The sequence below is a fragment of the Antechinus flavipes genome, chromosome 2 (genome assembly GCF_016432865.1).
Source record: "Antechinus flavipes isolate AdamAnt ecotype Samford, QLD, Australia chromosome 2, AdamAnt_v2, whole genome shotgun sequence".
In the NCBI taxonomy this organism is placed as follows: domain Eukaryota; kingdom Metazoa; phylum Chordata; class Mammalia; order Dasyuromorphia; family Dasyuridae; genus Antechinus; species Antechinus flavipes.
This window is the reverse complement of record NC_067399.1, coordinates 655741929-655755096: the sequence shown is the minus strand read 5'-3', so window position 1 is coordinate 655755096 and position 13168 is coordinate 655741929. Positions and strand designations below refer to the sequence as shown.

The 13168-nt window shown below is 48.9% G+C and overlaps 1 protein-coding gene across 2 annotated transcripts in view; it reads left to right on the top strand.

Annotated features, from left to right (window-relative positions):
- The window catches only part of HK1 (hexokinase 1), a 99173-nt gene extending 86338 nt beyond the window's left edge, over positions 1 to 12835 (top strand). For both annotated transcript variants that reach the window (XM_051982552.1, XM_051982551.1), the window contains exons 14-18: positions 1270 to 1369; positions 5814 to 5997; positions 8532 to 8687; positions 9030 to 9263; positions 10906 to 12835. In XM_051982552.1, coding sequence (XP_051838512.1) covers positions 1270 to 1369; positions 5814 to 5997; positions 8532 to 8687; positions 9030 to 9263; positions 10906 to 11062 — 831 coding nt within the window. In that variant the 3' untranslated portion in view covers positions 11063 to 12835. The remainder of the gene's footprint in view (positions 1 to 1269; positions 1370 to 5813; positions 5998 to 8531; positions 8688 to 9029; positions 9264 to 10905) is intronic.
- Positions 12836 to 13168: the final 333 nt, after the last annotated feature.

The following is a 13168-nucleotide window of genomic DNA, read 5'->3' as shown; positions in this document are numbered from 1 at the left end:
GACTTGGCCAGAGTCACACTAGGAAGTATTAAGTGTCTGAGGCCAAATTGGAACTCAGGTCTTCCTGACTTCAGGACTGGTGCTCTATTCACTGCATCACCTATGTCTCCCTCAAGCACTATGATATTGATTATACAGTTAGCTTGTTTTCTTTCTGAAAACTTTTTTAATATTTTTAGAAAAAAGTAAAATATAAATTTAAAAAATTTTAAAAAATATTTCAAAATTTTAATATTAAATATTTAAAATAAATTTTAAGTAAAATATTATGATATTGATTATATATTTAGCATATCTTTCTGAAATTTTTTAAACATTTTAAGAAAAAATTAAAATATAAATTAAATTTTTTCAGTATTTAAAACATTTTAAATAAAATTATGACAGCGATTATATATTTAGCATTTCTTTCTTTCTTTCTTTTTTTTTTAATTTTTATTTAATAATTACTTTATATTGACAGAATCCATGCCAGGGTAATTTTTTTTTACAACATTATCCCTTGCACTCGTTTCTGTTCCGATTTTTTTTTCCTCCCTCCCTCCCTCCCCCCCAGATGGCAAGCAGTCCTTTATATGTTGGATATGTTAGCATTTCTTTCTAAAAGATTTCTTTTTAACATTTTCAAAAAAAATTAAAAAATAAAAAATCATTTACTACCCACATTGAGAAAGCAAGCAATATCCTATCAATTATAAATTTAGCATTTCTTTTTTTTAAATGGCAAGTTCCAAATTCTCACCCTCTCTCTAGTCCCTCCCCCATTCATTTTCTTGTTCTGCTGCCATTGATAAGACAAGTATGATATTAATTCTCCACGAGAAGTCATGCAACACCTATTCCTATATTAGCCAAGTTTGTGTTTTTTCCGATCCAGAAAGAACATCATTTCTGAGAAGAGGCCGATGGGCTCCACCGTCTCCCAAGGGGGCCAACCTACATTCTCCCATCATTTCATAGGCAGCAAACACCAGAGAAAGGATTTGAACCTGTGGCCAAAGAAGGGGGACTGTTGTGATTGGGGAAACAATAGCAGACCAGTCAGGTGGAGAGAGTTGGGGCGAGTTAGCTTAGAGAAGGTCAGACCTAGAGTAACACACAGCCAGAATTCAGACTCGGGGCTTGCACTGCCTTGGATTCAAGGCTGCCTGGTGATCCCAGAACCGAATGCGGGCCTCCCGATGGCTTAAAGCCAAAATATGAGTGAATATGAACCCTGAGGGAGGCCGCGCTCTAACTCGTCTCCTCCACGTCCTGCTCTCTCCAAAGGAATTTGACCTGGATGTCGTGGCTTTGGTCAATGACACGGTGGGCACCATGATGACCTGTGCCTACGAAGAGCCGACGTGCGAGATCGGACTCATTGTAGGTGAGTCTCCGCCGAGCTGGGGCTCCCCGGTGTCCGGCACCAGGAAGCACGGTCACTACTGCCGGTCTTGCTCACAGGCTGTGGAGGTGCAGGGGGGAGACCCCATGCTAGAGGTACCGGAGGTGGACCCATAAGGTTCCTGTTTCACAGCAGCCCTTCAGGTGCTGGGAGGGTAGGGTGCCCTTAGAGATATTCTATAAATAATTAGCTTCTGACTGGCCCGGAGTCTGAGAGCTGGAAGGGCCCTTGCGGCCAGCCAGTGCAGCCCAGACTCCAGAAGAACCCCGACTGTAGCATCCGTAGCAGCATACCCCAAGGGGCCAGCTTCAGCCTGTGTTTGAAGGCCTCCAAGGGGAGACCACCGCCTTTCTCCACATCCTGGTCTCCTTTTGGACAGCTTTCACAGAGATGGAGTTTTCCTGGCCTTCGAGATCTAAAATGGCATCTTAACAACTACTGCCTTTGGTACCCACGCAGAGTAATCAAATCCATCTTCTTCTAGGAGAGCCATCCCTGTTCTTTCTGTCGGTCCTTCTGTGATAACTCTTTGGGGTAGGATGGATTTATGGGATTGCTGGAACAGGCGATGCTTTAGTCCTGTTGGAGTTTGGAGAAATGAACCTGAGGACAGAGTATTGACCGGGACAAGAGTGTAGACAAACTGTGATGGGGGCAGTGGGGAAGCGGAAGGGAATAAGAATATATAGAACACCCACTGTATACTTACAAATTTTATCCTATTTGATCCTTACAATAAGATTTTTAGTTGAACCAACAGAGGCAAGCAGAAATTAATTGACTTACCAGGATCTCATAGCTCATAAGCATAAGTAGTCAGGTTTGAGGTCAGGTCTTCCTGATTATGGGCCAAGTTTGGCAAGAGATCATTAGGTGTGTGAGACCTGGGAAAAACAAGGGACAGGAGCCCCAAGGAGGGAGATGGAAGCTACTAGATACTGACCAGATTTCATCCTTTGGCCAAAGGACCTGCTCCTCCCTCCTGGCCTTTTCTTAGACTTTCTCTCTGCTCCATGTGGTTTTATAAAATCTTTTTCAAAAGGTAGGGATTGACTGTCAATAAAAAGTTTTTTAAAAAAAAAGGTAGCGATTGAGAGCTTACCTGGGGTCCTTGTGTTGGGTTCCGGTTAAAGAGATGGTGGAACATTTATTAAATGCTTACTGTGTGTGGTTCCTTGATTAGCTGGGAGAACGCAAGAAAGACCCCAGCCCATTGGGCAGACTCCCTTGGTGATTTTATAGGGAGACATGGATGGGGGGTATGAACGGGTGGCCACTCGCTACCTTTTACAGGGAATTCCCATATCAGTAATGGGTACATTGGGGTTCATTTATATTGGGGTCACTGATCTTGAGCTGGAAGGGACCTCTGAGGTCATTGAGTGCAACAGATGAGGAAATGGAGTCCCAGAAAAACAACATGGGATCTACCCAGAGTAACGTCAGGTAATAAAAGTCAGAGGCAGGATTAGAATCCAGCTCCTCCACTGTACCATGAAGCTGGTTAATTATGGGATACTGAGGCAGGATTAGAATCCAGATCCTCCACTGTACCATGAAGCTGGCTATTTAAGTAATATTGATTTGAGTATTTATTAAATAGCCTTTTTTCTGAATAGCAGAATTTTAAGCTTCTTGAGATTAAGCCCTATTTCTGTTTTATGGTTGTAAACCTGGCACCTAGTATATAGCAGCCATAATAATGCCTTCTGGGTAAAAGACCCTTTGCTTAATGCTAAGAGTATTAATATAGAGTTGCGTATAATAGGTGCTTAATAAATACTTATTAGAGAAAATAAACATTTATTAAATGCCTTCTGTATACAAGGCTCTTGCTGGGAGCAGGGACGTGGGACTTCACATAATAATAAGTGCTTGATAATTGCTTGTTAAAGATTTTTATTCAATACCTCCTGGCCCAATATTTGGTGCATGATACATAGACATGGGACCTGGCATATAGTAAGTGCTTAATAGTGCTAGTTAAACATAGTTAAATGTTTATTAAGTGCTTCCTTGGTAAAAGGCTTTGTGCCTGGTGCTTGGGGGGGATTGTGGCGATATTAGGGAAGAAGGGCACAGATGTGGATAGCGACTCTGGGAAGAACTGAGCCAGTGTTATAACCATAAGACAGACCCTTGGAGCTAACATAGATCATGGCTGCGTGTCCCCGAATCCTCCTCGAGCCTCGGTTTGCTCATCTGTCAGACGCCAGAGTTGGTCCCCATGACCCCTGAGACGCCTTGCCTATCCCCAACAGATTTCGAGAGCAACTTGACCAGGAACACCCTGCTGTGGGGGATCCTTGGGACAACTTTGGCCCCTTATTTCTCAGTGAGAGGAGAGGAGAGGCAAGGGGGTTAGACCCATGTTTCCGTAACTCTTGCTGTGTTCCCCTGCTCCCACCCCCAGATGGAAGGTCAGGATCCCCTGTCCTCTCCCCACCCTGTGGGACGCCTCTGTTGGTGGGGCTACCCAAGTCTTGGGAGAATTCCCCCAGCCCAGGGCTCAGCAGGACATTTCTGGGGGTCACCTGCTGCTCTGCCGCTGACGGAGAGCCCGGCTGGGTTTTTTTTTCCAATTCCTGTAGCAAAAGCGGAAGATTCTTTATAGAAACATATCCTTCCTTTGGGGCCTTTCCTCCCTTTTTCTTTGCAAAAGCCTTTCCTCCTAGTTTGGTGCTGAGCTAAAACTGCCGAGGCAGGGTGACAAGGCAGATTTGGGGACCAGTGCGGTTTGCCTTCCTGCCCCAAGAGCACACCCAGCCTGGGAAGGGCGGCTGGCTCAGAGGCTCCCCTGGAAGTGAGTCATGGGCTAAGGGAGCTCTTGGCAGAGAGAGCTGATCCAGAAAACCCTGACTCACCGTCCCCGCCCTCTCCCGCAAACTCTGGGGCCAGCCTCCCCGTGCCGATGGTGGAAGGAACCAGGAACCCCTCGTTGGAAAGATGAGGAAACTGAGGAAGGCCGGTGAGAGCCTGGCCAGGGTCACCCAGCTAGTAAACGTCAGAGGCAGGATTTAAACTCGCCCGGTCCATGGGAGCTTCTCAGAAGAATCTCCCTCTGGCCACTGGGAGTCCCTGAGCAGAGCCCAGCTCTGCCTTCTGGGGCAGCCCCCCATTCCACGTGTTGGGGATGCGTCAGAGCCCAGCTTGAGTTGGGGGCATGGTCATCCCTCAACACGTAATTTGCTTCCCTTCCTTCTCCCTCCCTGAGAGCATTCCTTGTTGCAGAGAAGTATGAAGTATGAAAGTATGAAAGGAGAAGGGGAGAAAGGGAAAGTAGATCGTACAAACAAAATGACTCCACGTGTGAGATGGTATATACAGTGCTCTGCACCCGTGGTGCCCTACCTTCACTATCCCTTCCTCCCTCTGAGTTTGCCTCCATTTCCCCCTCACAGATCTTGTTTCCTCACAGTAGTTTGCAGGTCTATCCCATTACACTGTAAGTTCCTTGAGTGCAGGCACTATTTCTACCTTTCTTAGTATCTCTAGCACTGAATATGGTACCTGGAACACAGTAGGTGCTTGCTTAATAAATGCTTATTGACTTGTTGATTTTTGCAAAATCAGGAGTGGGTTTCCTCTCTTCTCCCGGGCTATGTTTGTCTGTTTTGTTGTTTTTCCACTTACATCACAGTGTGTATGTATGTGTGTGTTGATTTTCCGGCTCTGCTTTTGCAAATATTCATTTTGAGTGTCCCTTCTGGAGGGATCCCACAAGCAAGGTCGGTGCTGGGCACTCTGGGGGCCACAGAGGCCACAGTCACAGGAACAATCCTAGCTGCCCCAAGAGGCACCCCCCACCTGTACGAACCACTCTCCTCTAGAGAATCTGGCCCCAGACAGATTTGCTGCCCCCTTCTGCACTCTCTTCCATTGTGTGACCTTGGAAATATAAAAGCTTCCAAAGGTTTGCCACAAAACCCCATCAGTCATTGCCATCTCATATGAATTAGCTGAAATAAGTTCTTTCTTCCTAAGAGTTCCTTGAGATCCTCTTCTTGAGGTGATGAAGATCTTTATGAGGGCAGCACACTGAGTGTACAGGGAATTGCTGAAAGTCTTGCTCAGCATCATACTGGTAATAAATGACACAGGCTGAATTTGAATCTGAGTCCTTTGATTTCTAACTGTATTCCTTCCCTAACACAAAGTCACAAAGTTATAACCTCCCTAGAGATCATGTGTCTGAAGAATCCTGAGTGCGGAGAGCAAAGAACAGAACAAGTGCTAGGTTTCAGGTTAGAGAATCAGGGTTCAAATTCTGCTGCTTCTCCTTACTCCCTGTGGGACCTTGGACGTGTCATGTTTCCTCTTCTGTAAGATGGGGGTGGGGCAGAACAAGTATTTTAGAAAGGCTATTTCTAGCCTTTGATGTTACCATTGAGTCTTACCATTCATTTCCTTTCTTTGCCCAATTCAGGAACCGGAAGCAATGCTTGCTACATGGAAGAGATGAAGAATATCGAGATGGTGGAGGGGAACGAGGGGCGGATGTGCATCAACATGGAGTGGGGTGCTTTTGGGGACAACGGATGCCTGGAAGACATTAGGACAGAATATGACAGAATTGTAGATGATTATTCCCTCAATGTTGGAAAACAAAGGTATTTGCCCAGGGTGCGGGGAGATGCAAAATGGGAATTGGAGAAGTGGAAGGGAGGGAGAGAGAAAAGAAGAAAGAAACAAAGGGAGAAGGGAAGGAAGAAAAAAAGAGGGAAGAGAGGAAAAAAGATAAAGAATGAAGGAAAGGTAGGAAGGAAGGAAAAAGGAGAAAGGAAAGAAGGGAGAGGGAGTGAGGGAATAAAGGAAAGAAAAAAGGGAGGAAAGAAAAAAAGATGGGAAGAAGTGATGAAGGAAAGAAGAAAAAGAGGGAGGGAAACAGGAAAAAAGAGAAAAGGAAGAAGGGAGGGGGAGAGGAAACAAGGGAGAAAAGGATAGGAGAAAGAGAGGAAAGAAGAAACAAAGGGAAAAGTGAAGGAAGGGGGAGGAAGTGAGGAAGGAAAGAAGAAAAGGAGGGAGGGAGACAGGAAAGAAAGAAGAAAAGAAGGGAGAAGGGCAGGAAGAGGGAAAGAAGGGAGGAAAGAAAGGAGGAGAGGAAGAAAGGAAGATGAGAGAAAGTGATGAAGGGAGAAGAAAGGAAAGGAGGGATGAAGGAAAGAAAGAGAGGAGGGAGTGGGGGAAGGAAGGAAAGAAAGAAGGGGAAAAGGAAGGAAGGAAGGAGGAGGAAGCAAGAGAAGGAGGGAATGTGGACATGTTCAAGAGCCTACCGCAATCCTGAGTGCTGTGCTGAGTGCTGGGATACAAAGAGAAAAGTCTGGCTAGTTCCTGCCCTCCAGAAAATCACACTCATTACAGGGGTAGAGGACATATGAGAAGGTTTGTAAGGGTTCCTCCCTGGGGAAGGTGGCAAAGCTCAAGGGTTCTTAGGTTGAGACGGCAGCAGTGTTCGGTCCCAGCATGAGAGGTCTTCCCAGAAAGCTCCGCGGGCTTTGGGGGGCCCTTGGAAAGACAGGTGAGGAGAGCTGCTGATCCCCTGCCTTACCAGTAGTGTGTCCAAGCAACTCAGATGCTTATGGTACCATGTTGGAAGTATTTGGCGCCACCTGGTGGTTTCAGACTGCCATAAAGGGAACTGTCCTTAGGATCAGGGCTGTTGGATGGTATTATGGCCTGGGAAGGCTTCCTCTGCACCAGGGAGAGATCCTGCTCAGAAACTCTTCTGTAAGTGATGGAGGGCGAGCTCCAGGAGGGGAAAGGCAATTGTAGGCTTGTGCGTGCAAAGAAGGGAAATCGTGTCTATCACAAAATCCCAGTTAGCAAGAGGATGAAATAATGAGACGGCACACCAAAATCGCTTGGATGCAGCCAAAGCGGTTAGAAGGGGAAATGTTCTCTCCAATGCTTACTTGCATAAAATAAAGAAAAGATCAATGGATTGGGCTTGCAACTGAAAACTAGAAAAGGAGCAAATTAAACCCCCCTAATCAGATACCAAATTTGAAACTCCAAAAATAAAAGGAGAGATCATTAAAATTGATAGTAAGAAAACTATTGAATTAATAAATAAAACTAAGAGTTGGTTTTATGAAAAAACCCAACAAAACAGATAAATCTTTAATTAATTTGGTTAGAAAAAGGAAAGAGGAAAATCAAATTGTTAGCCTCAAAAATGAAAAGGGAGAACTATCCATGAAAAGGAAATTAGAGCAATAATTAGGGAGTTATTTTGCCCAACTATAAGGTCATAGCTAGAAAACTGACCTTAGAAGTCCTCTATTGCAGCCCCCCTTTCCCCCCCATCCTATAGATGAGAAAAATGAGTGACTTGCCAAGGGCTTGTCAATGTTGGCAAACAAAGGTATTTGCCCAGGGTGCTGGGGGGGGAGATGCAGAATGGGAATGAGAGAAGTGGAAGGGAGGGAGAGAGAAAAGAAGGAAGAAACAAAGGGAGAAAGGAAGGAAGAGGGGAGGAAGTGAGGAAAGGAAGGAAGATGTCAGAAGATGTCAGATATCAGATGTCAGAGGTGAGATGTGAACCCAGATTCTCCAAATTCAAATCCAAGTTGAACCCAACTGTTGAATGAAGCTGAAAGAACATTTGATAGCAGGGGCCAAGAGCCAACTCTCCTTTGGCTTCAGCCATGTCTTGAGCCACAGAGGAGGGACATCTCTATTTATAATGTGCTCTCCTTCTAGCAATGCTTGGGATTGCTCTATTCTTACACTTATCAATCATGAAAATCCTGCACGCATTGGGTAATGCAGAGGGGTTTAGACCTAAGGATTTAAATCCTTCCTCAGAAGTGGGTAAGCTTGAATATGTCACATCCCTTATGTGCCTCAGTTTTCTCATCTGTAAAGAGGGTTGGACTCCATGGTTTCTGAAGCCTTGAAATCACCCTCTCCTCTAAGAGTCAGTTTTAGGGGAGAATGCCTTGGCTTTTCCCTTTGGACAACATGACTTTCTGGGAATTCTCCCTAACGTCTCCCGATCTGGCTATCTCCCTAAGGGAGGCGCGCTGATGGGGACGTCGGCCAAATCCCCCAAGATGCTCAGGGATAGCCCCCTGTGTAGAATCCCATGGGGGCCGTGATGCCTTTTTCTTCTCGATGTAGCACTTTTTCCTTCCTGTTTCAGATATGAAAAGATGATTAGTGGTATGTACTTGGGAGAAATCGTCCGGAACATTTTAATTGACTTCACTCGAAAGGGTTTCCTGTTCCGAGGTCAGATCTCTGAGACCCTGAAAACCCGGGGAATCTTTAAGACCAAGTTCCTGTCACAGATAGAAAGGTAAGTGGCAGTGAGAGGGAGACTGAGCTCCTAACCATTTCCCAATGTTAAATAGCGTATTAAATGTTCTTTCTCATTTCCTTTTTCCTTCCCATATCATGTCCCTCTCCTCTTTTTGTTCCCCTCCTTTCCTTTTCCTTTCCTTTTTCCTCCCCATCTTGTCTCCCCCTCTTCCTCTTCCTCCTCTTTTTGCACGTTAAATAAAGCAGGTCACTGTTAGCCCTCAGGAACCTCATTTGTGAAATGGGCACAGGAATCTGGACTTTTCCCTAACTCTGTCCCTTATGTCGTCCAAGAAAAAAAGTCAATTCTTTATCCTTATTTTCCCTTCCCTCCCTGCAGTGATAGGTTAGCTCTGCTCCAAGTCCGAACGATTCTGCAGGATCTGGGCCTGAACAGCACCTGCGATGACAGTATCCTCGTCAAGATGGTCTGTGGGGTGGTGTCCCAGAGGGCTGCCCAGCTCTGTGGGGCTGGGATGGCGGCCGTCGTGGAAAAAATCAAGGAGAACCGGGGCCTGAAGACCCTTAATGTGGCCGTGGGCGTCGATGGGACGTTGTACAAACTCCATCCGCAGTAAGTCTCCTTGGCTTAAACTCCTGCAGATGCTTCCTGGGAGAGGACCTAGTCAGTGTTTGAGTCTCCACGACCCCACTTGGCAAAGATAGTGACAAAGTCGGTCATTTCCTTCTTCAGCCCATTTTACAGATGCACCTACTGGGGCGTTCTCTTATGCCATTCTTGTCATGATCTTGTCCCTGGAGGGTACTCTCCTCAAGGATTCCTTTTTCTTTCAAGGGCAGTATCATCATCTCAATCAAACTTAAAATTTGTAAGGCAAAGAGTCTAGTATACAGCAAGGACTTAATAAGTGCTTATTCCCTCCCCTAGGCATCTCTGGGATCATCATTGATGACTGTTGCATCTACACCTCTGCTTCAGTTTATTTGCTGTATCTTACAGACTCTTCCACAACTTTCCCATGTCTTCTTCCTCCTCCTTCCTCCCATTCCTCTTCTTCCTCCTCTCCCCTCAAATTCTTTCTCCCCATCTCTTCCCTCTTCTCCTCTTCCTTATCTTCCTCTTCCTCCTTCTCTTGTTCTTCCTCCTCCTTTTCCTCTTCTTGTCCCCCTCCTTTCTTCTTTCTCCTCCTCTTCCTCTTCCTTTTCCCTTTCCTCTTCCTCTTCTCCGTCGTATTGTCTCCCTTCCCTCCTCCCTTTCTTCTTCCTCCTCTTACCTTTCCTCCTTCTCTTCCTCTTTTTGTCCCTCTCTTTCTTCTCTGTCCTCCTCTTCCTATTCATCCTCTCTCTCTTCCTTCTCCTCTTCTTGTTTCTCCCCTTACCTTGCTCTCTTCTTCTTTCTCCTCTCCTTTCTCTTCCACTTCTCCTCTTTCCTCTTCTTCTTTCTTTTCTTGTTTCCCTCTTCTCCTCCCTCTCTTCTTCCTCCTCATCCTTTTCTCTTCCTCTTTTTGTTCCCCTCCTCTCCTTTTCCTCTTCTTTCTCCTTTTCCTCCCATCTTGTCCCCCTTCTCCTCTTGCTCCTCTTTTTGTTCCCCTCCTCTCCTTTTCCTCTTCTTTCTCCTTTTTCCTCCCATCTTGTCCCCCTTCTCCTCTTGCTCCTCTTTTTGCTCTCCTCCTCTCCTTTTCTTTTTCCTCCCCATCTTGTCTCCCTTCTCCTCTTCCACTTCTTTTTGTTCCCTTCCTCTCCTTTTCCTCTTCCTTCTCCTTCCCACCTTGTCCCCCTTTTCTCCTCCTCCTTCTCCTTGCTATCATTTCTATGATGCTTTTTAGTTTTGCAAAATGCGTTCCTAATGTCATTCATTGATCTCCCAGCAACCCGGGCAGGGAAGGAAGTGCTATGAGCCCCTTTTTGCAGATGAGAGATTGAGAAACAGAAGTTCAGTGGCTTGGCCAGGGGCACACGGTGTCAGCTTCTTCCTGGTTCCCGTCCCCTGCGCTAAGCTGCATTCTGCCGCGTCCTTCACAGGATGCTCCGTCTCTGACCCCCCTTTCTGAGGATCACAGGCGATCTCAGGCTGGGCCCTCCATCCTGACAGATGAGAAAATGGGCTAAGGAGGTTGCCCAAGTATTGTCCAAGGCGGAGCACTCGAACCCAAGTCCCCAGGCCCTCGCCTATCTAAGACACTGGGGGGGGGGGGTGTTGGGGGTTGGGCAGGGCGTTTCCTCCATCCCCCGTGACCCCCTCTCTTCTCTCCCAGCTTCTCTCGGATCATGCACCAGACAGTGAGCAAGCTGGCCCCCAACTGTAACGTGAAATTCCTCCTCTCCGAAGATGGCAGTGGGAAAGGAGCAGCCCTCATCTCGGCCGTCGGGGTGAGGCTCCGGGACGCCAAGGCCAAGGCCAAGGCCAGCTAAGAGCCCGCTCCCGCCCGCTGCGCCCTCGGAGGAGCCTGTCCCCCTCTCTTTCTCTCTCTCTCTCTTCTCTCTGCACTCCTCCATCTTCCTTCCTTGGGTAGCCTGAACTGAACGCACACCAGACCCTGCCGATGTATCGAGAGCCCTGTACACCTCAAGGCATAAAGAACTTGGGTGCAAAGTTGCGTGTGTGCTGTCGCTCATCTCTCCCCCCGGGAGCCCCGCCCCCGCCTCCTCCCGCCCCGTCGCTGTCCTGCATGTTTCCGTACCTGCCGGGCTGTCCGAGCTCCACCCGGGAGTTGGTGAAGTCTTCCGGATTTATCTGGTCCTCTAAGTTATTTATTGATTTGACGTGAAAAGTTCCACGCCCTGTAGCCTCTGCTCCGCCGCCGCCCTCGGGAAGGCGTCCTCTCCGTGAAACGTGTTATCGTGGCAGACATGTCCAGCTCCCCCCGCTTCCCCGGAGCTCCCCGGATCCCTCCCGACGCCCCCCTCCCTGCCGAAGGTCCCTGTCGGGAGGGGGCTGCCCGAGGGTCCGGGGACCGCCTGCTGCACGTGATGTGTGTGTGTGTGAGGGGGAGGGCCTCCTCACCCTTCCCCTTCCCGTCCCCGAAGGGTCTCCACCTCCAGCCTCCTTGTTTTCACGGCCGTGTCTTGTGTGACTGTGATCTCGGTACCATTCCAATAGCCGGAGCCTTGCTTGGCCTGATCGTGGGGGTGGGAGGGGCCTTTTTCTCCAAGCGTGGTCAAGCGAGATGCCCCGGGGAGACCTGCGGCCTCCTGGGGGTTCTGGTGGTTTGGGGGCATCCCGCTGGGCCTTGTCCCCTTCCTGCCCAGAACGGCAGCGAGACTGCTCGGTGTCCGGCCTCCTGTGTGGGGGGTGAGAAGGGCCCCTTCCCCTATGTGTCTAGTACTGTGTATCCCAGCACTCGTCCTGCCAGCCCTCTCTCTGTCCCGGGTCTCCAGCAGGGGGTCCCCTCCCCGCGTCCCCGATCCGGGATAACCACAGGCTGGGGACCGAGCCGAGAGTCCTCCTCACTAGCTCCTCCCCTCCCCCAGCTGCAGCCCAGGGACGGCAGATGGGAAACTAGAAGGGGCCTTGTAGGAAGTGACTAGGTCACCCGTCTCAGAGTCAGAGGCAGGATTTGAACTCGGATCCTATGACAGCGGAGCTGGTGTCCTTTACACGGGACCACAAAACCTGGAGAAGGGAGCGCCTGGTTTGAATTTTCTGAGGAGACAGGGATAACCGCTCTTCCACCTGCCATGTCCAAACCAAGGCCCTTCTGTCTCTCCGTGGCCGCGGAGCTAAGTAGATTCTTTCCCTCCCGGGGGTTCCCATCCGAGACTAACAATTCTTTGAACCGGCGTGCGCCTGCCAGGGCCAGGTGAGGTTGGCGGGCTCTGTTTTCTGCTCCCCCAAATCACCCCCTGCCACGGGAGGAGTTCACCTGGCCCCCACAGCCCCCTCCCTGCCTGCCCCCAGAGGGTCTCTGCCGCGGCGCCCTTCCCCGGCCGCCATCTTGAATCCCCCTCCCCGGATCCCGTGTCCGCCCGTGTCCCGCGCACTGTGACTGGGTGTTGTGAGGTGCCGTGTCCGTCCGCTTCGCCGTCCCGCAGCTTTCGGTGTGCCCGCCCTCGGGGACTGCATGCCCGCGGGGAGGAGGGGAGGAAGTCCTTGCGTTTGTCGCCTCGGCAGTGACCGTGCGCGGCGCCGTGATATTTGTGGAGAAAACAGACAAACAGCATTAAAATCTTTTGATGTCGGCTCAAGGTGTCGCTCGTTCTTTCTGGGGAACCGTGGGGCGGCAGGCGCCTTATCTCGGGGGGGAAAGAGACTTTCCCTCACTGATCTGATCGAGGTCCAGCGGGACCCAGAAACTGGGGCCGGTTCTTAGGGCTCATCGATGGGGAAGAGGTCCTGGGGCCGCGGTGGGCAGGCCAGCTCCTGGGGGTCACCGCCTCCGGGGACCCCTGAGTCAGTGTGGAAAGTGCGCTGAGGACAGAATTTGAACTCAGATCTTGACCCATATAACACGAGCCCCTTGATTGGAGACCCACGTGAAAGAAAATTAACTCTACTTAGCTGTTGCCATAGCAGACTGT